General features: G+C 41.8%; 2 protein-coding genes and 1 long non-coding RNA gene across 4 annotated transcripts in view; 2 read left to right on the forward strand and 1 right to left on the reverse strand.

Annotated features, from left to right (window-relative positions):
- Nucleotides 1-25957, forward strand: part of LOC102295261 (NACHT, LRR and PYD domains-containing protein 12) — a 114698-nt gene that overhangs the window by 14925 nt on the left and 73816 nt on the right.
- Nucleotides 13627-17957, forward strand: LOC121812516. 2 transcript variants are annotated; one of them, XR_006053109.1, is made up of 5 exons: nt 13627-13725; nt 15550-15665; nt 16123-16386; nt 16537-17182; nt 17276-17957. It is a non-coding gene; the product is annotated as an uncharacterized LOC121812516 (long non-coding RNA). The 2 variants fall into 2 exon arrangements; XR_006053110.1 differs by having other exon boundaries at nt 16181-16386.
- Nucleotides 14670-16676, reverse strand: LOC121812513 (NACHT, LRR and PYD domains-containing protein 1b allele 2-like). Its single transcript, XM_042214946.1, has 5 exons — nt 16520-16676; nt 16051-16310; nt 15579-15698; nt 15342-15471; nt 14670-15241 (listed from the first exon to the last, which is right to left on the reverse strand). The coding sequence occupies exons 1-5, from the start codon at nt 16674-16676 to the stop codon at nt 14907-14909; spliced, it is 1002 nt and encodes a 333-aa protein (XP_042070880.1). The 3' UTR covers nt 14670-14906.

A 25957-nucleotide genomic window follows, 5' to 3' on the forward strand; every position in this document is an offset into this window, starting at 1 on the left:
AATTAAAGCAACAAAACAACCTGAAGAGCCGGTTCGGAGCCGAAAGAGCCGGCTCTTTTTAGTGAGCCGAGCCGAAAGAGCCGGTTCTCTAAAAAGAGCCGGAAATCCCATCACTAGTGGCCATGGAAGTAATTGGAATACTTGAAGTCAATGATTTGGATGGATGAGTGAATACTTTTAGCAATATGGTGTATGTTAAATTATCTCCTGCTTTGAAATTTGTGTATTTACAACTTTGTGTGGAAAGAAAATGCACTGTAATTACAGAGAGATAGTAGTGTTTATGCATTTAACCAGGACAGCTAAGCACAAATAGTACCAGCATCAGAATAGCAGTCATGATATACCGATCTGCTGAAAAAGAAAGGGAGTTGGATTCAATGTACCCTTCTTTATTCCTGAATTAACTGGCAGTGAGCAAACTCTGAAAACATTAGACAATATTGGACTCTTGCTTTGTATAAACATTGTTAGAAAATAACAGAATCATTCTTGTGTCTCGTGTCAAACACCTGAACATGATCAGAGTTGAACCATAGATGTAAAGAGCAGATGTTCATTAGATTATGGTGGCAGAAAGTTTTGTTGTCATATGTCTTGTGCGTTTACAATAACTCATTTATATATTCTCTAATCACAGACTGACTCATTGTGTACTCTCAGACGCTCACTGTGAGGTTGTGGCCTCAGCTCTGACGTCTAACCCCTCTCATCTAACAGAGCTGGACATGAGTAAAAACAACCTGGAGGATTCAGGGGTGAAACTGCTCTCAGCTGGACTGGAGAGTCCAAACTGTCAGCTGAAGACTCTGAGGTCAGTTCACTGACTCCAGCTGTTTTTTGTTTGTTTGTTTGTATATTTCAGATAATATTAAACAATATTTATTTTTAAAATGTTCATGATTTTCCATAACACAAATCTGAAGACATTTCAGTGCATCTAAAAATTTTTTTGTCTTTCTAAATGACCAAACATATGTTTTTCCTTTTGGCTCCAAGTAGAACTTAAAGATATGAAAAGAGATTAACTAACCACTGACACAAGTTGAAATGTTTGACAGGACAGTTTTTAAGCCTCCAAAGGTTCATGTTGTGCTCCATCAGTCAGTGAAGATGAAGTCAGGATGTGAATGAGGCTTTTGAAAATCTAATGATAGCAGATAAAGGCAGGCTGCTTAGCCATCTGTATAAATATATATTTAGAGACATGGCTCAAATAGAATATAGAAAGATGAATGCAAAAGCTAATAAAGGTACAGTTAGCTCTTTCTCAGATGACTGTGTTTGAGTTGTGATATTGTGTATATAGTGCATGAAGAAATATTTGATGAGTAAGAAATGTGAACGTTTAAACAGCACCGCAAACATATATATATATGTTGTGTTACTGCTGCTCATTTAAAACTGACAAGATGTACAAGTCATTTACAAAGCCAGCAGGCTCTGACTACAAAGATTTGAGAAAGTCAAGTATTAAATCAAATATGACTGAAAGTACTCATTGAGATGTTCAAATGTATTGTAAATGTATTGTATCTATAACTAGTGAGTCCTGGCAGTCTGACCTACCTGCTGTTTGTGTCTAAGAAGGAGACAAGTGGAATGGTGATTGGTAATAGCAGAATGATTTAGGATGCGTGCCTTGTTTGTTGGAAATAATCTTGTTGATAAGAACATATAAGAATGAATCACAAATTATTTTGTCTATATGTTTCGTTCTTTATTCAGATTGAAGGACTGCTGGTTGTCAGTTAACAGCTGTGAGTCTCTGCTGTCTGCTCTGGATTCCAGTCCTTCCCATCTGAGAGAACTTGACCTGAGTAAAAACCATCTGCATGATTTACATGTGAAACAACTGTGTGGTTTTCTGGAGAGTCCACACTGTAGACTGGAGACTCTGAGGTTAATCACCATGTTTTACTTTTTGTGCTAGGATGATTATAATGTGAAAGCTGTGGTCACACTAAATTCAAAATCCACCCTGGGGATCTTCATGTTAAAGTCCATTCTCTTCTTTAGTTGTTTAGTTCATTCACTGAAGCAAAAACCTAAAATAATTGTTCTCAACTTATGACCCAACTTAGCCTGCTATGGCTCCTGAACTTTATTAATTCAGAGAGGGCTCCCTGATTAACTGTATACTGTTCTTTCAGTTCTAAGTGCATAACAGGTTTGACATTAACCACTGAATTATTCATTGTATAGTTCATATAATTATGATTGACAGAAAACTATTTTGAATAGTTAAAGATTTTGATTATTTTCAGCAAAGAAAATACGAAAAATGCCATTGGCTTAAGCTTCAGTTTGAAAATATGTTATGTTGGTATCTTAATTGAACAGTAAACTCCATATCTTTGGCTTTGGAGAGATGGCCATGCAAAACAGCACATTTAAGACAAGAGGACAGACAGAAAACACCTGTTCTGTGAATTCAGCTATCAAGGTTAAGTCACAGAGTATTTCTCCTAGCTTATTTCTTCCACTGAGGAAGCTATCAGTCTGAGCACTGCAACATGCTTTAAACAGAGAGGTTGGAGCTGGCATAAGCAGGAATGGTTTTCACATGAAAAAGCTACTAAATGAGGAAAAACATTCAGCTTTGCTGACAAAGGCAGCTCTCGGTTGCTGTGGCCTTCTTATTATGTAGCATATCCCACTGGCTCTTTAAAATGGTCTGTGCTAGCTTATATAGCATAAGACACTGACATAATTTTTTTAATTCGGTTTGGATTTATTTAGCATTATGAGATATGTAAAACAACAAAACAGAATCCTCTTTATCATCCACAATACAAAGCTGTTCTGACATGAAATAGTAAATATATTATAAATATATAATAAATATAAAACAGCGGGGAAGAGGAACAGTGATGAAGGGCAAAAAACAAAAGCCAACAAAAGCAGACAAAAAATACATATATCAATCACCTGGATTACCTGTTGAGAAAGAAAAAAGAGAAAACAACCAAAAAAGAGAGAACAATATAATAAACAACATCATCACGATGATCTATGTGAATATAACAGTAAATACTAAATATTAAATATTATTGTGCAGCACGTAAGATCGACAGCGCACAGTGTGCTTTGAGGTAGCAGCCAAAAAGGGTGTAGTTTGTGTGTGTGAGCACCCGTGTGTACACCTGTGAGCATGAGCGCGCTTGTATTTAAAAGGTTCCTTCATGTAATGATCTGCTAGAGGGTGTGGGGGGCCATAGCCCCGTCCTCCAGGGCATGAAGCAGGTATGGAGGAGATCCAGGCTCCAGACATCCAGAGGCCCTCAGAGCACAAGAGACCAAGGAAGACCAATGTAGGGGCAACCATGCCACTCTCCTGGAAAGAGCTGAGGAGAGCCCCAGATGAGGAGTTACTCAGCAGCCCGGAGTAGAAGCCAGGGGGGGTTGCAGTGACGCCCGTGAGCTCCGCTGGCAGCCAGCTGTGCCAGAGTGACCAAGCCCCAGGCCGAGAGGCGAGGGCACCCCACCTCCGAAGGGGCCCGAGCGAGCCCCAGGCTCCAGGCCCCGACAAGCAGCCACCAAGGAGTGAGCCAGTGTGTACCTGGATGCGCATCCCCGGACACAAAGAACCACCAACGCACCGATGTCTGAGGGAGTCTGCCACTGGCAGGGGAAGTGGTGGTGGGTGGAGATAGGCCTCCAAACCTTGGAGGGCCTGAGATGTCCCTAGAGAGGTGGCGTCTGATACCCAACCTGACATATAGACACAGACATACAGGCACACACAGACACAAACATCCATTCCCACCCTCATGCTCTCATATGCACTTACTCCACACTCAACCAACGTGGAGACAGACATAAAGAGACGCTGTACACACGATCACACTCCCCAAGCGTACTCTACAACCGGGTCTAGGTACCCTTGCCCCTGGAGGGGGGAACTGCACCCAGACCCAGGTGGTGTTACCCTCCCTGGGGTGGAGAAAAGCAGACCGCCCCGACTCCGCAGCAGCAGGGAGGCCCCACATTTCAGACCCCAATCGGACGTCCAACTCCTCCTCCCAGCCCCCCCGCCCCCCGCTCCAGCAGGCAACAGAGAATGTGGGTGTGTGAAGACTCCAAAGGAAGCTGACAAACTCTTAAATTATTATTAGACTCATTATTAGACTCAGTTGTCTTCTCTCAAACTGTAACATATCACAGAAACCGAAGAATTAACATTATTTAATTTAAGAACCCCTCCTTTGTCTGTATAACAGCTTAGTCCAGCTGTATAACAGCTGGACTAAGCAGCACTGTCATTCTCCCGTGCTCAGCCCACTTTCCTGTCTGCTTTTCACACCTCCCTATCAGTAAAGGCAGAAATGCAGAAAAATCTCAGACAGTTTTTTTCCCTGTATAATGTTATTAAAATTAAAAACATGCTCTCTGACGGTTTGAGTGCTTCTGACAGAATCATCTTGGTTTTATTTATTTATTTATTTATTTTACTAAACCTCTTCTTACACAGAAAAATGTTCTGCATAATGAATTGTTTGTTTTTATTCAGACTGGGAGGCTGCCGTTTGTCAGAGAGCAACTGTACCTCTCTAGTGTCAGCGCTGAAATCCAACCCCTCACATCTAAGAGAACTAGACCTGAGCTCTAATGACAACATGCAGGATTCAGGAGTAAAGCAACTGTGTGGTTTTCTGGAGAATCCACACTGTCGACTGGAGACTCTGAGGTTGGACATCATGTTTTAGTTGTGCTGAGATGAATATGATGTGAAAATTTGCACTAAATTGGAGATGCAATTTAGAACGATCAATTCATAATTATGTCTGAACATATTACAAAACACTGAATAAGTTTAAACAACGGTTTTGGTTACATTGTTTTTTGTTTCCAATTGTATTCAGATTGGAATGCTGCGGTTTGTCAGAGATCAGCTGTGCTGCTCTTGTCTCAACTGTTAAATCCACACCCTCCCATCTGAAACATCTGGATCTGAGTGAAAACAGGAACCTGCAGGATTCAGGTGTGGAGCTGCTGTGTGGTTTTCTGGAGAGTCCACACTGTATACTGGAGACTCTGAGGTCAGACACAGTGTTTTAGTTGTGTGCCAAGATGAATATGATGTGAAAATTGTGCTGACACTAAACTAAAATGATAGGGCTGATATTATACTGATCCATACTGAGCATCTGGAGCATATGGTGTATGGACGATCTGATATCCTCGTGTTGGCGTTGTTCCCTCGTCATCAATACAACAACAATGTTGTTCCAGGTTCAACATTACAAGTGACCAATCACCTTCTCCTGACAGCATCCGCGACCTCGAAAAAAAGAAACGCCTTCAAAAAATCTACTTCACTTGCGAGAAGAGAAACCGCCTCTGTAAGGACAATATGTATAATGCTTACCGTTTATTAAAGAAAAGTATCCTGAAATTCAAAGAAATCAAGTTCCTGTATCGGCGGACAGAAGCGGTTGTGAATTAGATTTTTTTAAGGTGGTATTTTTCAAAGGCACAAAAGGCCGAGCTGCATTCCGATTGGCCTGTCAGCACCTTTCAGCTGCTTCTGATATCCCATAGGCTAACCAAGCCCGATAGGACTCCTTCTGGTGGCTCCCTTCACCTCTGGTGTCCACCATTTGGTTCGGGGGTTTCTATCATGACAGGTACCAACCACCCTGGTGCCATGTGCACTTATGGACACCCTTATGTTCGGACATGGTGTCCGTTATGGACAAACTGTGGTCCACAGAAGTCCAATAACAAAACTCTGCTCAGGTTCAGATCTGGCAGGCCATTCCTCGTAATCACGCCTCTCCAGGTCTCACTATCATTGCCCAGATGAGCGGTGAAGTCTCCCCGTATGAATCCCCAGATTAAGCACCCTCAAGCACCCTGCCTAGGTACTCCAAGAAGGCTGGGTACTCTGAACTGTCATTTAGCGCATAAGCACAGGTGACAGTCAGCACCCATTCCCTAACCCAGGGGTCGGCAACCTGCGGCTCCGGAGCCGCATGCGGCTCTTTAGTCCTTATAGTGCGGCTCCGTGGTTTGGGAAAATAAATTAGAAGTATTTAGCTGAAGTGTATTTTATTTATGTTAGTTCTTTTTTAACTTGTAGTTCTAAATTGGAAGATTATTGTGATATTGAAATATAAAAATAAAATTATATTCTATTATTTTTTCATCGCTCAAAATAAGCGTCACACTCGCGGAAGCCGGTATACCCGCCGAAACGCCGTGCATTTATCGAGACTTTCAACCCCAGGTAGGCCAATTATGGATCTTCGGATCCACATTATGTCAGCAGCTCCACCGTGAACTATGTTAAAAACAAACACGCTCACGCCTCACAGATGACAGCTTACAGTCCTGCGTAAAGATGAAAGTGACTTTGCTGTGCGCAGAGGTTCGGGACCATGAATCTTATTGTAAACATATCACGGCAGACCCGACGATGTTTCCATGAGCACGCTTTTCAGCATCTCTTTATCGACCGCTTTTCACACACGGTTGCTGTACGCATACAGCCGGCTGTAGCTTTGCAGCTCACAGCCCGACACACACCAACACAACAGCAGAGCGCACAGACGTTAAGGCGGCGAGGCATGATTGCGGGTGCCGCTCAGGTGCGTCCGCCTCCCCTGCAGCAGCGCTGCAGACCACGCCCCGCCACACACAATAACCAGGTAAAATCATATTTAGGCAGAATTTTGCAAATATCTATTTTTCATCTTTTAGCAGCATAGTGCTTTTTTCCAATTATTTTTTAAAAGTCAGGTCAAGGCTCCAAAAGCCCAAAGGCAATATAAGGGTGGCGGCTCACAACAGTTTTTGTTTGCTGGATCATTTTAGTTCAGCTGGGTGTCTTTCCTTTTGTTATATTTCTTTAAGAGTTCAAAATGTGTTAATTACATAAATAAAATGTAATTTTCTCTGTAGCACTTCATGGATTTCATAAGCAACACACCTTAGTTGTTCACACAAAGCATAAAGGTAAAAAACAATATATACAGTGTTATCTTCATTTTAGATGTCAAAAAGTATTTGCGGCTCCCAGTGTTTTCTTTTGCGTGGAAACCGGGTCCAAATGGCTCTTTGGGTGTTAAAGGTTGCCGACCCCTGACCTAACCCAAAGTTGCAGAGATCAAACCCTCTCGTCCACCAGGAGAAACCGCAACATGCAGGCAGCAAGCTGAGGGGATACTAGGACACGCATCCCAGCCCGCTGCCTCTCACCAAGGGCACAACTTCAGACTGAGACAGAGTCCAGCCCCTCACCAGGAGTTTGGCTCCAGAGCCCAAGCCATGCATTGAGGTGAGCCCCACTATATCTAGTCAATATATCTCAACCTCATGCACTAACTCATGCTCCTTCCCCATCAGAGAGGTGACATTCCATGACCCAAGTCACTAGTTTTGGTAGCCACAGTTCCACAGTCTCACAGTGAGACACACTATTGATCATGTGGGTCTTTCATATGATGTTTGTGATAATAACATTATTTTCTTCTTTTCATCTTCTTTTTTCTTTTTAAAAAAACAACAACCACAAATTAAGAATCAGGCAGGATAATCTCCCACGTTAATTCTTCTCTCTCAACTAGAAATCATTTGCAGCAAATATCTGAAACACAGAAATACACTCCATATTTCCAGCTTATCATACTCTCTCCAGAATCCATCTTAAGAAAGTTACACTACAGTTTAAAGCAGAAACAGGATCTACTTAATTTACACTGTTGTATATATAATATGGCATCTCTGGGATAAAGAGATTAAAAATAAGTCCGTGGCAGTTCTCTTACTTTGTGTCCAAGGCTCTGGGTTCATTACTGAAGGCCAGTGGATCTGCTTTGGACTGCTTACTGTTACATTGTGAAGAGTCGGCGCCGTCCTTCTCATTTTCCACACAATTATTCATTTTCTACACTTTAGTATGAGAGGTGACTGTGAGCTCAGGGCCTTTGTTTGACCCCAAACTCTGAGCTGAGGGGAAACATCGAGTTTTCAGTTCCAGAAAAGCTGATCAGAGGTAGTTCAGGCCAGTGGTCACCCTGAAATAATGAAAAAAGCAGTGATCAGTGCAATACCATGAAAAAAAGCATCTGTCAGTTTAACTTTTGTGTGTGTCCACTACATAAATGAAACATAAATGAATGGGCAGGGTCTCAGGAGGACGCGAATGTGAGGGTTTTTCTTAAATCACAGGAAGGGAGAAAAGAACCATTTAGATGTTAGAGAGACTGATTTTTTTAATATGAGACACATTCAAACACTAAACTCTGAGACATTTGTCCTACATTTCAAAATGTTGCTCCAAATAATTGAATGACTATATTTCAATATGTGAACAAATAATGACAGAACACAGTGTCATTCAAAGCTATTGCACTCATGTTCATTCAAATATTCACGACATCTCCAGCGTAGGAACACCCATGGTCAATGGTAACTTTATTGTCCCCAGTGGGAAATTGATTTGCGGTATGTCCGCTATCGTGTAATGCTCAGAGGACGGTCTGAACATAATACAACAGAGGTTGTCTTCCACAGCACCTGCCTGTTATAAAAGTCCACAAGCTGGACCTTAGACCTCCCTGAAATCTGACCAGCCACTTTAACCAGGTTACTAAGTCTAGTCTTATTGGTCAAAGACAAATTACCATACCAAGTAGTAGAGGAGGGAGACAACAACCTTGTGGTGAACCAGTAGAGAAATTTAAAAAGTCTAAAATCAAACTAACGCGATTAAAATCAAGTTTAAATTGATTAAGAAATTTATCGGCTAAGAGGTGTGGCTGGATAGTATTAAAAGCTGAAGAACAATCGATAAATAAGAGCCGAGCATGAGCTTTGGCCCCATCCAGATGGTGGTATAAGAAATTTAATACTTTTATTAGTCATAATTGTTTCAAAAAGATTTTCCACCCTTTCTTTCATCAAGGACAAAGCTTTATGTAAACGGTGACATTGATCTGTGGGAATTCCCTCGGCAGATAAAACGGCCTCAAAGACACAGAGAGGAGCTCAATGTCAGGCAGACACACTTGTCTACGAACGGTCACGTTTTTACACCATTTCTGATTTATATACAAACACACCCCTCCTCCTTGCGATTTCTGGGTAGCTCCGGGGTCTCGATCCAAACGTATGGGAACCCCGAAGCCATTTAATTCCAGAGAACAATCAGGGTCAGAATCCTTGAGCCAAGTCTCTGTGAATGCCATTAGACATGCATCCCTGTAGTCACGTAAATGTGCGACATTCAAATGCAGTTCATCTAATTTACTCCTCAGAGACTGCACATTAGCCAGGATTATTGATGGTAAAGGAATACGGTTGTACCGTATTTGCTTCCGCAATCGCTGACGTAGGCCTCCCTTCTTACCCCGCTTCCTTGCTTTGACTCTGTTAAAAACAAAAGTGCCCCTGTGATTACTGGATAATCCAGAGCTGGAAAACACTGGAGGGTGAAAAGAGTCCAAAGACGGGCCTGTTCCACCGAAGATCCAGAAGAAACTCCCGTGAGTATGTAATGTTTGTGAGTGACAAAGACTTCAAACAACTGTCAGGATTGCCAATAAAAAAAAAACATTCCACAGAGCACAAGCCGATGCTTAAGGATTTCCTCGGGCTCAAAATCAGACAACAACGTAACTAAAAAAAAACCTGACAACTGGCAGACACAGACAACCTGCTGGAGCAGTGTCCCCTTTCAATCTATGACCAATCACGAAATGACAAATAATTCAAAGCTTCATAAAAATTAGTTTGATTATTTTTTATTTATCAAATAACAGTGATTTCTATAATAACGTACGGCAAACTCTTCTAAACCAAATGGATCAACTGAGCTCCTCCACACACATTATCTGAGGAACAGGTCATAGAGACCCATGAAGAGCAATTACAATATAAAACTATAACTATAACACCAGTGCTGCAAATAAGCTGAGAGCAACGAGACAGGAAGTAAAAGTAATGCTGCCAAAGATCATTCATCTTGTGAATGCACGATCATCACAGCAGTACTTTGCACAGTGAAGGATCAAAAAATGATTTGATCCTCTGCTGAATTTGTACGTTTGCTCACTAAGAAACGAACAGGTCAGACGTTTATGGGAGTTTTATTTTAATGGGCGAGAGACGAAAATGCACAAAAGATTTAAACTGATTTGCATTTCTCTGATTGAAATAAATATTTTGTCCACCAACAAAACATGACCTACTACTTCCCAGAATTTTGGCTTCTGCAGATTGACAGATTACAACTGGCCAATAAATCAATTACAGATACTCCTGATCTCCACTCTCACTGTACATAAAGCAGACCTGTCCACAGATTCAATTTCTTTCCTCTCCAACACCAAGGACAAGACCAAAAAGCCATCAAAGGAGGTCAGGGACAAGGCTGTAGACCTGCACAAGGCTGGGATGGGCTACAAAATCATCAGTAAGACCCTCGGTGAGAAGGGGACAACTGTTGGTGCCATTATTCTGAAATGGAAAAAAATATAGTGACCATCAATGGACCTCGGTCCGGAGCTCCGTGCAAGTCGTTGTGTGGTGGAGGAACCACACTACGTTGTAACAGATGGGAGGGAGTTTTTCTGGATGTTTGGTCGATATCATGTCTCTCTCCGTTGAAATGAAACTTCCACACAAATTAGAAACTGTTCATTTCTTTGTAAGTACAAAATCAGCTGCAGATCTAATAATTATTTCTCCCACTATACTGTACTGCTTGTGCTGCTGTTAAACTAACAGCTGAACATTAGAAATAAGTGAAACTTGAAACACATGTTGGTGTGTTCAGGTCTGACACAACATCCAGCATGTCAGTGGCAGAAAAAGGTAACAGACAACAACAAAGAAAATATACATTTCCTTACTTTTCTGTGCCAAGCTTAGATACCTGGAGCTGTCACCACGCCACATTCATGCAGGGTGACTTCTGCTTTGCTTTAGGTGCCGTACTGTCCCGAGCATTTTTCAGGCATAATATCAGAATCAGAATACCTTATTAATCCCTGAATTCATGTGTCAGTCATCCATAATAAACACACTGCATATCTGTGCACGTTTCTCTATCTAAAGTCAGGTTTGACCGGTTTGCTCTGACACATATTAGCTGTCTCACACAGACATGTAGAGAATCACCTTATTCCTGTCATGCTTCACTAACAGGTGAATGTCTGTTTATTTTCAGAGTTAATAAAGAATCTTGTTCCTCTCTGTCGGGATTATGGAAAGGTTTTAAGACTAATTTGAATAGTTTACATGTCTGTAAAATGCAGTTATTGGTCTTCACTGCAGTGTGGGTGAGGATTGCTTTAGCCGTTTGAAATCAGTCTTTGGTTTCTTTCTGTATGATGATGATGTGGCAAACGTATTTATTTTTTCTTCCCCTTATCATGTGGATTAAAATAGATTAAAAAAAATAACAGTTTTCCTAAAATGTATATGCAAAATTCTTTTTATGGCAAATGTTTTTCAATGTTTCGAAAAGACTGAGACACACGCTGATGCCTGCAGACTGATCCTGGAGGACATCCGTCAAAGACACAGTCTTCTGGATACTCCCCTGGGCTGAAGGATGCTTTGATCGAGGGACTACAGCTGGTGATGGAGCCAGAAGGCAGATTTTTCTTCGGCCGAGTCCCATTTTAATACTTTGCTATGGAGCATTTTAGTAATTTGCACCTCATCTTGTTGTAGTGTTGCATTAGAGATCCAGTAGCATAGTTTTTATCGCTGTGATATATTAAAGTTCAAAGAAGTGTGCATCACATGCTTTCAGTGTTGAGTCGAAATTCATGTTTGTAACTGTCCAACAATAAGAAAACAACATGGTTAGAGACGTCAAAAGTGCCTCGAACCAAAGACCTCTTTTCCTTCCATCTCCAGCTACACTTGAAAGTAATTTGTGCACCTGTGTGGTTGTTAGAAAGGCTTGTTTTCTACCAGCACCGCCGCATTCTTATTAAATGTCCTCAACTACATCTGTGATCGTTTTCACGTGCGCTCACAGAGAATGGAACAAAAGGCACCAACATCCAAAGAGGAGCAGAAGCAATGACAGGATCTGCTGTCTGTGAAGCCTTTTTAAATCTAAAGTCACATCAGTTTATCCCACCATGGGAAATAACCCCAGAAGGCCCTTTAAACAACCCGAGGTGCACCTAAAAGCACCGTGAATCGTAAATAACCATATAGGTGCGCAAAAATATTTCCAGGGTAGCCGGCGTGAACTTGGTGATTCGAAAGCGGTAAGTGGGGCTAACCGGAGGCGCTTTCACCACGCCACAAACGAAAAAACAAGTCAGATTATCAAACCGGAAATAGCCGGCGTGTTTATGGTTTATGCTTTTATAGGAGCCGGTGTACGTGGAGAAGACACGGCCATGTGCTAAGCGGTCTTATGTGGAAACAAGGTGAACGTCGTTCTGTGTAGCGCGACCAGTTTACACCTGAGAGACGAGCCTCCTGGGCGGTTGCTATGGTGATGGAGTCAGATAAACAGACTCCAGCTGTAAACCAGTGTCACCGCCCGCACGATCTGATATCGTCGTGTTGGTGTTGTTGCAGGATCAACACTGCAAGTGACCAATCAGAATGTTGTGACGTAATGCCCTGGCGACTTCTGGAAAAACCGCCGTAAAACAAAAAACTGTACTTAAGCTGCGAGAAACCGCCTCTGTCCGCCGATCAACCGGACCCTAACCCTTTAATAAACGCTAAGCAGAATTGATATTGTCCTTGCAACATTGGAATTTCATAAATGCACGAATGGCTTGGCGCACCAAAGAATAACGTCACAACAATGTGATTGGTCACTTGCAATGTTGATCCTGCAACAACATTTACTATGTTGTTCCAGGAACAACACCAGCACGACGATATCAGATCACCAGTGTAGATATCGATACAGGAGTCGTGTCCCACAAATCCCGCTCACCCCCCCAGGAAGTGATTAAAACACGCAGTGTTTAAAAAACTTTTCAACAAGTCAAACACAGTTTCAGGCTCACTCTGATCTGTTTCACCCACCCTTCACCGAGTCACGCAGGCTTTAAAGACGGAGTAAAACACTGTGATAAGAAGCGCAGGAGAAAGCTGAAGTAACACTCACCCCGCTCAGGCTCGACGTTCCTGCTTCCTGCGCCCTCACACTGCCCCATCAGCGGCTGCTTTCTCCTCCCCCTCCGTTTACAGGAAATCAGCTGGATTTCGGCAGGCGTGAGATACGGGAACTTTAAAAACTTCTGCACAAGAAACATTCCCCCCAAGACTGAAGATATTTATTAAAGAAATGTAAATCCTGCAAACAAACTTCAACACGGGATTCAAAGCTCCTGTCACGCAGGTTTTTACTGGTTTTACTTCAACCTAAAGCATCAGTGGTGAACCAGCGTGAAACATCACAAACACAGAGTCGCGATGATAATGATAGTACAGACGAACATCAGCAGGCTGTATGTTTAAAGTTACTTTAAAGGTGTGTATGACATTAAATGCGTGGAAAGGATCCACACACAGTGTTTTATCTCACCCATCCTTCGTGTCCAAACCTGACAGGTACATTTCCCCATCTTTACTTTGAGTTTCTATTTCAAGTCATGTCCTGTCTTATTTTGTAATCCTCTGTACTTTCCACATTTTCACTTCCTCTTATCTCTAACTTTGTCTCATTTTCATCACCGTCATGTCGTTCTCGCGTGTCGTGTAGGCTTGGCAGTGGTCAGATCATCTGTGAAGGTAAACATGTTTAAAATGTGAGCGAGTTGTGATGAGAGAGCTTTTATTACAGTCGAACCTTTCTTAGTTTATAGTCCTCTTCACTTCCTGAGTGACCTGACCCACAGAAACAGGCCAGTTTCACAGCATGAGCTGGTGTGCGCCTGGAAAGATGATTTCTGGGGCTTTTCCTCGCCCGGGTTGTTTGTCTCACAGACTCTCTGTCAAAGTATGCACTGGCAGCCTTACATAAACCTTCTGGGTGTCTCTTGTGTCCGGCATTTATTCCTGTTTCCTGTCATTTGCATCGCCACAGTTGGGTGGCAGGCTGAGGTATGTAGTGTTAGCAGAGGCTAATGAAGCTGCAGCAGTACTCTGGACAATCAGCACCTTCAGTGCCCCCCTGCCACATTTACATTGCTATACATAGTTTATTGTTCTAAATGTCTCACATGTTCTGTCATATTTCCAACTCTTCTCTCTGTATTTAACAACTTCTGTCTGAAATCCTTCCACAGTCTGACTCCTGGTTTGTTTTCACACCAAACTTCACCTTTATTAGCTTTTACATCCATATCTTTCTTTTCTTTACGTGACACAGAGATGAAAGAGTCGTCTCTCACTGCAGCTTATTTTTATCTGCCATCATCAACCTCATTCACATCTCTCACACGCTCAACAGTAATTATTTACAATATTAACAGAAATGCCACCCACCTGCCCTGAAGCTACTGGGATAAAACAAAAGCCATCTTCATGCTACAGACCTCTGGTCTTTTGTGTCACACATGCTCTTCCCTGTCAACTTTTGTATGTGTGATACAGGAAGTCAGAGGAAACTGACTGAAGACTTTTAGAGGAAATTTAATGGCTTCATTTATTAGCAGAGAGGAAGGAAACATGAATCTGTGTGATTACCAAACTGTGGTGATTTTAATCACATAAGGAACACTTAAGACAGATGGTTACTAATACTAATGCAAAGTAAACACATAACAGCCAAAATTTGTACAAAATAATTAGAATAATTTCACAGTAACATTAATTTGATTGATTCAGATGATCAAGACTGAAAAAAATAAACTTGCAGAGTTGATCCAGAATCCTTCAAACCACCAAAGTTTGAAGACAAAGTCCTTCCCTTACAAAATAAAGCACCTTGAAATTGTTGTTGTTAATCTGAGTACTTGACTATATGAGAATCAGTCCATTGGCACGAGCACTCTGAAAAGGGTTGGGTCCACCTCTTTGAGAACATCGAGCAGATGTCTGCAGGCGTCATTTCCTTTTCGGCTCACGGTGTCGATTATGCATCGCACTTTATTTGCTCTGCTTTTTGTCTCACATGTCCCAGACTCCATCTCTCCAGCAATTATAATTTGACGCTCGAGGAGTTTATCTACAATTTTGTCTAAACCCTCTGCAGACACTCTTTCAATAAACTCTGAGCGGATTAGCAGCAGCTTATCCTCATCTTTTTTTGTTTTGTGGTGTGCGCTGTCCTCTGGTGAGACTCGGTCCTTTTCTGGGACAAACACTAAAAAGAGACTTAAATATGATTTCAGTTGAACGTTTGTAAAATATCCTTGTAGCAGAAATTTATACAGTCATTTCTGCTGCTGCAGTGGAACTTTTACCATCACGACGCCAGGCTTCATTTCCATCTTGGTCCTTGACTATCAGAGTCACAACCTCCAGGTTTGCAGTCAGGAAAACCTCAAATGTTGGATAGTAATTCGGTCCAAGCTTGTTCCGAAACTCTGCGTGCTGAAAGCCAACAAGAATCTGCGGTTTTAATAGGGACTGATAGAAAACTGCTTATTTTATATCTGACTTTATTTTCAGGGGCATTTTATTCACGACTGTTGGCTCACGTTCGGCTGGATCTTCAGGCCCTCGGGTTCACAGTGGACACTGTAACGCTGACCGATGTGAAGCACGCAGTCTGAAGACGTCTCAATGTATGTAGCATCATTGCCTTGTTGCTTTTTAACCTCAGTGGTAGGATATAACATGATGTTAATGTTCATATGTTGATCTGTTTATCTATAGAAATCATTTATAATTATCAAGTGTTGACTAAAGTGTGGAACAAATGATGCAGTGCAGTCGGTAAACCCAGGTTTACTTTGTCAGTAGTGGGAGAGATAACTATGCAATCAACTCTGGATTGTTACTGAAGTCAAGAATAAAGCGCTGTGATTGGTCAGTGAGAGTGAGAGTCTGCAGTCGGAGAAGCTTGACTCTGTGCTTCTACTAACCAATGAATAAAGCCCAGGGTGTCTGCCCCCTACTAGAAGCATCAGAAATCTGCAGAGTGAGACCGCCTGAGTGCTCTATGCTTACCTCTGACAGATGGATTCTTTCATGCAGGAGAAACACGTTGATTTTTAGAGGCACTGTGTCTTTAAATCGCAGGAACAGCAGAACCTGGCCTGCTTCTGGGATTTTAAAGGACTTTTTAACAAAATTCCAGATAAGGCCAAAGGCAGAGAGGTGGGAGACGTTCACAATCACATGCGTGTCGGTGATCCTCATCGGTTTCAAGATGCTTATCCCATCATCAAAGACGTGCGCGACAGACAGCAGGCCATCAACACACAACGCTGTGAAGGCAAAGAGCTGCTGCACTATTTCCTGCTCGGGGATTCATCCTGCACCATTTACTTTTCAACACTTCAGGTAGTTCAAACTAATCACTGTTATCTACAAGTTAGATGCTACCCATTTATTGATGTGTGCAACAACAATCATAATAAAGTGCTTGTTTTGATACTGAACACAATTCATCTCATCATCGCAGCACGGTGCTCACCCTCCTTTGTTTCACAGTGTGGCAGGTGGAGCTGACGGACTGCGTCCTCAGAGCACGTGATGTTAAACAGCGGCCCTGCAGCTGTTTTTCCAGCTTGTTGAAGGAGGCTCTCATCCCATTGGACATTCCAGTACAGCAGCTCCGCCTTCTGAGCCATAACAAACACCAGTCTGGTCAGAGTACACTGGAACACACCTGGACCAGGACACCTGAACCTGTAGAAGATGAAACGGTTAAACTAGAATCTAAAAGAAAGAAACCAACGAGAACATCTGAAGCTTCTGTTTGAGTCCAAACTGTCACATCCACCAAAGTGAGGGGATGCTACATCTGTAACTCTGCTGCTTTGGCTCTAAAGCCAAAGCAGGTTATTAATTCTACTTGTGGTTTGGGATATCTCAGGGTTTGAGTCACATGTCACATAATTAGAACACGGTTGTGGTTAGTCATCCCGGAGGCTTCAGCCTCTTTCTGGACTGATAGTAACCTGCCATCGCTGTATTTGAGTTTTATATTATCAGAACACCTCAAATCACACAGAACCCAGATGAACCCTGTCATCTCTAACACAGCCAGGCATCTGTGGAGGCAGCTGTTACTGGAGCTGGAGGGCCAAGTGAAGGTCCTGCCTGAAGTCTGACATCATCTCTGTCTGTCACTGAGGTGAGGGACGTCACCTGTCTGATCAGTTCCTTCATCACTGATAGTGCAAACTAGAGCTGAATAACTGAGATGCAACTGTGCTGCTCCCATCAGAAACTGACGCTCCAGATGATCTTTCAGTGGAAATGATGTCTGAGTGAGATGGACAAAGGAAAACACAGAGGGAGAGAAAAGCAAAGTACACAACGTCTCATATATTAGACATCGATGGAGAGGAGGAGGTAATTTACTATGTCACACCTCCAGGTGTCTAATACAAATCAGGTCACATCAGAGCATGTGTGACATCATTCTAATGTGGAGGTGAAAGCAGTGACAGCTGTGGTTTTATTATCACCTGTGGGAGATTTGTGTGGATTCAGGTTGTACTTCAGGTGTGAAGCTTGATGGAGGCTGGAAATCAGAACAACACCAGCTGTTTAAAGCAGCAACAAACCAGTAAGTGAAGAAACTACACAACGTACACATCAGCAGTTATATGTACGTACTTTCAAAACTGGCAGTAAAATAGTGGGACTAAAAACAATGAAAACATGGAGCCATGCAGGATAAAGCTTAAAGCATCCTGATAACGTACAATTAATCAGTGTTGCAGTGCAGGTAAATTCAACACGTGGAGTTAGTTTCTGTCCTGAAGCCTCCTTCTTTGTTCCATCAGACAAAGTTTAGACTACTACCATGAAAAAGTGCCGAGATTAACAGTCATTACATGTGTAAATGATAAGGATCCGCTTGCTTTTGTCTCACCTCAATTGGCTCTATGTCATCCTCAGATAAATCAGCTAAAGGGTTTATATCCAATGTTTGTTCAGAGTCACCTGATGAGAGACAGACAGCAGAACAGTTCAGGATTCCCTGGAACACTTTTCGTCAGAGCTGACTGCAGACGTCCAAAGTGTACACTCAGAAATATTTTGCTAGAAATCAAAGCTGATTTGTGTCTGAATAATTTAATCCAGATCTGAAAACATGCTACCATTTTCAGCTGCACCACAGATAAACTTTTATAGAGCAATGTTTCCCAACCTTTGGGAGCCACAGCACATATTTCACATTAGAAAGAAATCACAAACAAAAATGTCACAAAAAGCATATTGATAGTTTTTCCCTGCACACCAGTTATAGTGGAATTTGCTTGGTTTGTCCCCAGTACACCTTCTTTGCTTCTGACCACTAATCGTGCTAGGGCTTTCATGTGGTCAGACTGCCTACTTTTTCTTTTCAGATATTTATCTATTAATATTACACGCTGCATCGTCTCACAGCATCACTCCAAGAGCATTCCTTCAGGATGTTGTCTTACCTGCCACTGCTCTACTCCCTCTACACTTCAGACTGTGTGGCCACCCAGGCTCCAACACCATTGTGAAGTTTGCTGACGACACAGTGGTGTTGGGTGCCATCTCCAACAACGATGAGGCGGCCTACATGGATGAAGTGAAGAATCTGGCATCGTGGTGCCAGGACAACCACCTCCAGCTGAACGTGGCAAGACCAAGGAGCTGGTGGTGGACTTCAGAAGGGGTCAGCACAGAGACTACAAGCCCATTATCATCAATGGAGCTCCAGTGGAGAGGGTGCAGTCCTTCAAGTATCTTGGTGTCCACATCTCCTCAGACCTGACATGGGCTGCCCACATTCAGGTCCAGACCAAAAAGGCTAGGCAGCGCCTGTATCACCTACGACAACTGAGGAAGTTCAGGGTCTCTCCAAAGATCCTCAGGATTTTCTATACAGGCGCTGTGGAGAGCATCCTCACACAGAACATGACATCGTGGTTTGGGAACAGCTGTGTGAAGGACCAAAAAGCTCTCCAGAGAGTGATCCGTACAGCAGAACGCTGCTGCAGGATTGCTCTCCCCCCACTTCAGGACACCTACACCAGGAGATGCCGGACTAGAGCAGCGCAGATACTGAAGGACCCGTCCCATCCTGGCAACAAACTGTTCCAACTTCTGCAATCTGGTAGAAGGTTCCGCATCTTCCGGGCAAGGACAGAGAGACTCAAGAGGAGCTTCTATCCCCAAATATATATATATATATATATATATATATATATATATATATAGTTAAGTATATATAGTTATAGTGATATATATATAATAATATATAATATAGATACATAATATTAGTATATAATATTATATATATATTATATTAATTAGTAATATATGAGAAGCTCCTCTTGAGGATATAATATATATATATATATTAGTGATGTTCTTCCTCTACTACCCCCCCCCCCCCATTTTAGCGTGTCAGGTTACATTTTACTGTGTGTTATACTTGTATAACTATGCATGTGACAAATAAAGAGCCTTGAACCTTGAACCATTTAATTAGAGCAAGCAGTTGTACTGCCCTCTGTAGCTGAATGTGCGTATCACTCATCTATTTTCAAAAGATAACAATAACTCTATAAGGAGAGCACTCTTCAAAGCGCACAGTCACAAAGGGGCTTCACCGGTTGGTTGAAAACACATTAAAGAGGTGTGCATATCCCAACATACAAAGTTGCACTCGTGCATTCTCAATAAATATTTGCATAGAAACATTTGCTGTGATCCAATGATGGGGTGTGCAAGAAACAGCCTGCATACTCAGTCGACCTCACGGGATGATGCAGGAAGGCTGTTTCAAAGTTTATGCGCTGAACTCGAAATATGAGAGTGGAAGTGTCAAAAGGTTCTGATGCAGTGAAGCTGCTGGGTTAGTGTCTGATATCAGCTATGAGCTTCTCCACGTCCAGCGTTTGAGTGCAGCCGGCTAAGAAAAGATATCTAGGAGGAGTTCAGGAGTCCCGAGTAGTAACCTTCTAACTATTATGATTTCTAAAACATGAAATATACCTGTTCATCATCAAATTGCAATTTTGAATTTTAAGATGTTTAAGATGTTAAAATGTTTTATGGCCTTTTTATTTAAACCTTGTAGCATTTTAGCATGTTTGAAATACATTTTTCAAATATTTTCCACACCTCCATACAACATAATTTATAGGATTTCTTTGTTAAAATAAGCACACAGTCATATACATATTTGATGCTGTTAATAAAATATTGGTGAATAGGAGACATGTCAGTACTCACAGTCGTTTTCATTGGAAGGTTCAATCATCCTGTCAACCCTGCAGATACAAACAGAAGAGTTTGAGTAGAATAATCCATCTTTGCTTGAAGCTTCAGATCAGCTTTATTAATTTTTAAAAAAAATGACATTTAAAAATTAATTTTTTTTCTCTCCAGTCAGAAAGTTCTGCACAAAGGAGATCTTTGGTTTGTTGGGTTGCTCTACAATTTTATAGGATCTTTATCTAAACACAGCAACAACAACAAATACTGAATATTTATTAAATCACATTTTTGAAATTGGTTCAGCTGAACTTAAAAATATGGACTTGAAGCTTGATTTGTCAGATCTGACCAGACTGACAAAAGACTAAAACTAAACTCATTTTCTGTTCTTGTTTTTCTTAATTTCAGGTAAAGTATTAAACAATATCATTTCAATGAGTTTTTTCTAAAGTCAACTTTTTATTTTTATTTTAGTCAAACATTTTTTACATCTACTTTCAGCTTAGTGTTATTTAACTAAAAAAAAAACTGCGACCCTCTACTGACCCCAGAGTCTCCAGTCTCCACTGTGGATTCTCCACAAGCTCAGACAGCTGCTTCAGATCCGATTCCTGCAGGTTGTTTCCTCTCAGGCGCAGCTCGCTCAGATAGGACGGGCTGGACTTTAGCGCTGAAGCCAGATACTCACAGCTGATCTCTGACAGACCACAATACTCCAGTCTAAGTAAAAAGCAAAAGATTTAAGGTTATTGTACAAACTTATTCTTGAAATCATATAGTTTTGTTTATTGTTTACTTTTATTAAACATGCCTGTGGCCACAGATTGACATGGTTTTATCCTTTTAGAGCCAACCTTTTTATCTCCAGCTTTAACAATTAAGACTCCATTATGAAGAACCACAGTGTGGGTCAGTATATCAGTCTAATGTCTGCAGGTCAGTGGAAAACAAAACTTGAAAACATGGTGACTGACCTCAGAGTTTCCAGTCTGCACTGTGGACTCTCCAGAAAACCACACAAACGCTCCACTCCTAAATCCTGCAGTTTGTAGTTGGAGCTCAGGTCCAGCTCTCTAAGAAAGGAGGGGTTGGACTTCAGAGCTGACACCAGAAATCTGCAGCTGTGTTCACACAAGCTGCAGTCCTCCAGTCTGAATAAAACAAAATACATTTGTAAGCTCAAAAGTTTCTGCTTGAAATTGTTCAGTTTTTCATCGTTCAGAGGGAGAACAGAAAAATGGTTATTAAATGAAAACAACTGCAAATGAATACCTGTCAGATAAAACTAATAAGTCATTAATTTCAAATCCTTAACCATTGTTTTTTGAAAGAATTTATTGTAGATGAAGTGTTTTTTTACATTAATATTTCTTTTTCATGCAAGTTGTAATAACTCTGATCTTAGATATAATTAATATGTCTGTGAAGGTTCTCAGTCATCCTGGTCATCGTAGCAAAGGAGCTTGCAAAGAAAAGCGTCTGGACTTCTTTAAGTTACTTGAAGACGTTTCACCTCTCATCCGAGAAGCTTCTTCAGTTCTAAGGTCAAATGGTGGAGAGTCCCAGATATAAGCCTAGTGGGAGTAACCCCCCACAGAGGGACAAAAGGACCCCCTGATGATCCTCTAATCGCCTGAGCCAAGGTGTGAAACTGGGTGTGGGTCCCAATCAGCCAGAGTTTCGGGTGAGTTCATTGTGAAACCTGGCCCCACCTTATCATGCGAATTCCTGAGATCAGATGGCCCAGGATGTGAGTGGGTTCACTGCATCTTAAGGATAAAGGACTCTTTCGAGGATGCCAATGTTCACATTTTGGACAGAGAGGACAGATGGTTTGAAAGAGGAGTGAAAGAAGCATCTATGTCCACTGTGAGCGACCATCTTTGAACAGAGGCGGGGTTTACGACACCAACTCTCTGCCATCTATAATCCAGTTTTGAGATCCTCCCCAGACGCCTTAACGCCCACTCACATCCTGGGCCATCTGACCTCAGGAATTCGCATGATAAGGTGGGGCCAGGTTTCACAATGAGCTCACCCGAAACCCTGGCTGATTGGGACCCACACCCAGTTTCACACCTTGGCTCAGGCGATTAGAGGATCATCAGGGGGTCCTTTTGTCCCTCTGTGGGGGGAAACTCCCACTAGGTTTATATCTGGGACTCTCCACCATTTGACCTTAGAACTGAAGAAGCTTCTCGGATGAGAGGTGAAACGTCTTCAAGCAACTTAAAGAAGTCCAGACGCTTTTCTTTGCAAGCTCCTTTGACTACGATGACCTGGATGACTGAGAACCTTCACAGACACTCCTTGTGTATATTTGCCTGTGGAACTAACTGTTGCATTCTGTGTGTAGATATCCCCCTTCTGGACCAGATTACGGACCCTGCATGAGTGGAGTTTTGGAGCGAGTGCGGCTGAAAAGGAGTGAGTGAGTGTGTGTGGAGGAGCTCTGGCGGTGACTGTGCTGAAGAGGAAGCGTGTGTGTGGATTGCCCCCTCTCCCTGGAGCCCTGGATCCAACTCAAAGTATAGCACTAAAGGGTGTGTTCCCTGTTGTAAATAAATTGTCTTATTTTATTTGCAAAGACCTCTGTCTGCGCGTGAGTCTGTCCAGTACTTATGACACACCTCTTGAACAAAAACATTTTTGGTTCATTTCTGGTATCTTTTGTTCATCCCACGTCTCAGTTTATTATTCTTTTGTGTTTGCATTAATAGACCACTGTAGACTATTATTCTGGCCTAGAGTGACTAAGGTTAAGGGGTGTCCAAATTCATAGGCTGCGTCCTCCTGAGGACCCAGCCCACGTAGACCGCTGGAAGTAAACTGGTGGGCCACGAAGGACACACCCGACCCATCCTTCAAATTCGGTGAAAATGAGGACGCATTGGTCAGCTGCATTCGGAGGAGTCTACAATTTTGGACAGCCTTCGTCGCGTCGCTGTGACGTAATCGGCCTACAAATGCGGCCTCAGGAGGATGCAGCCCATGAATTTGGACATCCCCTTGTCCTCATCATCTTTGAACTCCAACAGAGACAGATGTTGTCTAAAACTGTAGCTAGAAAGGTACAGAGGGTACATCAATGTCAACAGCATTGTCTGAATCTGATTTAAAGCATCAACATGCTACAGTGACTGAAGATCCTCGGCTTTACCCTTATAACATTGGATATTATGTTGCATCACAACTGTGTCTGACCTCAAAGTCTCCAGTCGACAGTGTGGGCTCTCCAGAAAACCACACAGCTGCTCTACTCCAGAATCCTGCAGATTTTTATTGCCACTTAGGTCAAGTTCTCTTAGATGAGAGGGTCTGGACTTTAGAGTTGAGGCCAGATAATCACAGCTGATTTCTGACAAACCACAGTTCCCCAGTCTGGATAAAGAATAAAATAGGTACGTTTATCAGACAAAGCTTTGGGATCTTTTTGGGGCTGAAGACGTTACAAAATGTAAAAATTCAGAAAACAGAAACTTCAAACAACTCAGACCAAAAGGATGCAGGTTGAAACAGTCAAACCAAAAAAGTCTGCAGCTCCACCACTTGTTACATCTTTAGAAACTGGTTGTATTATAAATCTCCAAGTTTCCAACCTTCCGGTTGAATTTGGAAGAGAATTTACAGAATGAAACATTTTGGACAAGAGATATGATGTGAGAATGCAATCAAACTGTTTATTGGTGGGAAAGTGTGTGTTTTTAGAACACTGAAGTCGAGCATTGTCTGGCACAACATTAGCTTATAGCCAGCTGTTGTTATAGCTGGCTCGTTGTCAGACGGGTGGGTATGGGAGTGTTGCATTTTTATCGAGTAAAATAAATAACTATCAGTAATAAATTAGTAAAACTAATTTTAAACTAAGTAAAATTAGGCATTTTTTTAAAGCCCTGACTTCAGTTCAGGGATTTTTAGAAGTTTTGTATTTTGTACCAGACTTTCAGTTTCTTTTGTAATTCTCAGGAATATTCCAATACAATCCTATCTGAGAATATGAGGTTTAAGAACAAAAAATGTCTAGAGGACGGTTCCTCTGTTGCAGTGGAGCTTAGTTCTGGCCTCTTTTCTTGACCCTCCTTTCCACATTTCCTTTCTTGAGAGTTCTGTGGCAATTGCGCCTCTCACAGCTGTAGCTATTATTACCCAGCATGCCTTTTAGAAGCATAAAGGTAATGAAAGTGTGCAATTATTACACATGCTGTGATTCTTACTGTGATTCAGTATAATGTCAGCCACATGTCTGCAGTTTAATGTCAGCACAGCTTTCACATATTTGTCTCAGCACAGCTAAAACATGGTGACTGACCTCAGAGTTTCCAGTCTACAGTGTGGACTCCCTAGAAAACCACACAGCTGCTTCACTCCTGAATCCAATAGTGTGTTGTTGTGGCTCACATCAAGCTCTCTCAGATGGGAGGAGTTGGACTTAGCAAGAGCTGAGACCAGATAAGAACAGCTGATCTTTGACAACCTGCAGTTCTTTAATCTGAAAAAAGAAAAATATATATTATTAGTTAAAGTTCTTGAAATCGTTCAGTCTTTGATAACCTTGATGCAGAAGATTAGAGAGCAGAAACCCCAAACAGCTGTTTTAATACGGAATGTTTTCTTGTTAAACATGATTTTGGTTTTATTTAAATGTCCGATAGATTTAAATGTTAAGTGAAGTTTTCTGGATATTTATCAAGTATTATTCATAGAAGATTTTTATGGAAGGTTACCATCCTACTTATTTACCCTCATGTTCCTGAAGTCTGGCTTTGTCACAAAGTACATTTTATGAAGAGTTATGCTGCAATGTCTTATGCTAACTGTGAGTAAAAACAATGCACAATCAATCAATGTCAACTCTCTCTGAGATGGGAACGGTCAGCAGGCAAGTTAGAACCCTTTGGCAGGCTGGATACACACTGTGAGCCACAAGTTATCAAGAGTATCATTGTTTTAACTTTTCAAATCTCAACATTGTTCTGCTGCAATAAATAATAGAAGACTATTGATAGGTTTGTAGCTTGAACCTATTCGCTGGAACGTTGAAGACAATATAATTACACAGCAAGCAAGACACGAAGTAGACAAAGTTCTTCATGTTTCTCGTGCACGGGAGAGAACCGGACAAACGCCGTTCCTTCGCTTGACCCCAGTTGCTCTCGTCCGCTCCCCCGTAACACTGCTCTTTTATTGAGGTTACATGAATATACATAGGTTCATTAACATATGACGTCTACATACACACAAAGAGTACCTTGCCTGTGCGTTGTGTAAGTGTGTGTGTGTGTGTGGGGGTCAGAGTGTGACCCCATAAATGACTTCCCTAAACCTGCTGGTCTGGAAGTCCAGCAGTTCATCTAAACAAAAGGCACTTAGCCTAAAACAGATATAGCCACGTTTATCCTACCATAAAACAATAAGAGAAGGTACGACCTCTCCCATGCTCCCAGAGTGCTCTCTAATGCACACAAAGTTTGCAGACTATCAAGGATCAAACCTCTACCAATCTACAACTAATTATAAAACTCTAAGCATATATAAGTAGATATTTCTAAGCATAAATGACAATCAACAATACAAAACCTAACAACTATGTCCCCATAGGATGATCTGATATCCTCGTGTCGGTGTTGTTCCCACATCATCATTATAAATGTTGTTCCAGGTTCAACATTGCAAGTGACCAATCACATTGTTGTGACGTCCC

Source organism: Haplochromis burtoni, unplaced genomic scaffold, assembly GCF_018398535.1.
Source record: "Haplochromis burtoni strain Fernald_Lab_line unplaced genomic scaffold, NCSU_Asbu1 Contig_631, whole genome shotgun sequence".
Lineage (NCBI taxonomy): Eukaryota > Metazoa > Chordata > Actinopteri > Cichliformes > Cichlidae > Haplochromis > Haplochromis burtoni.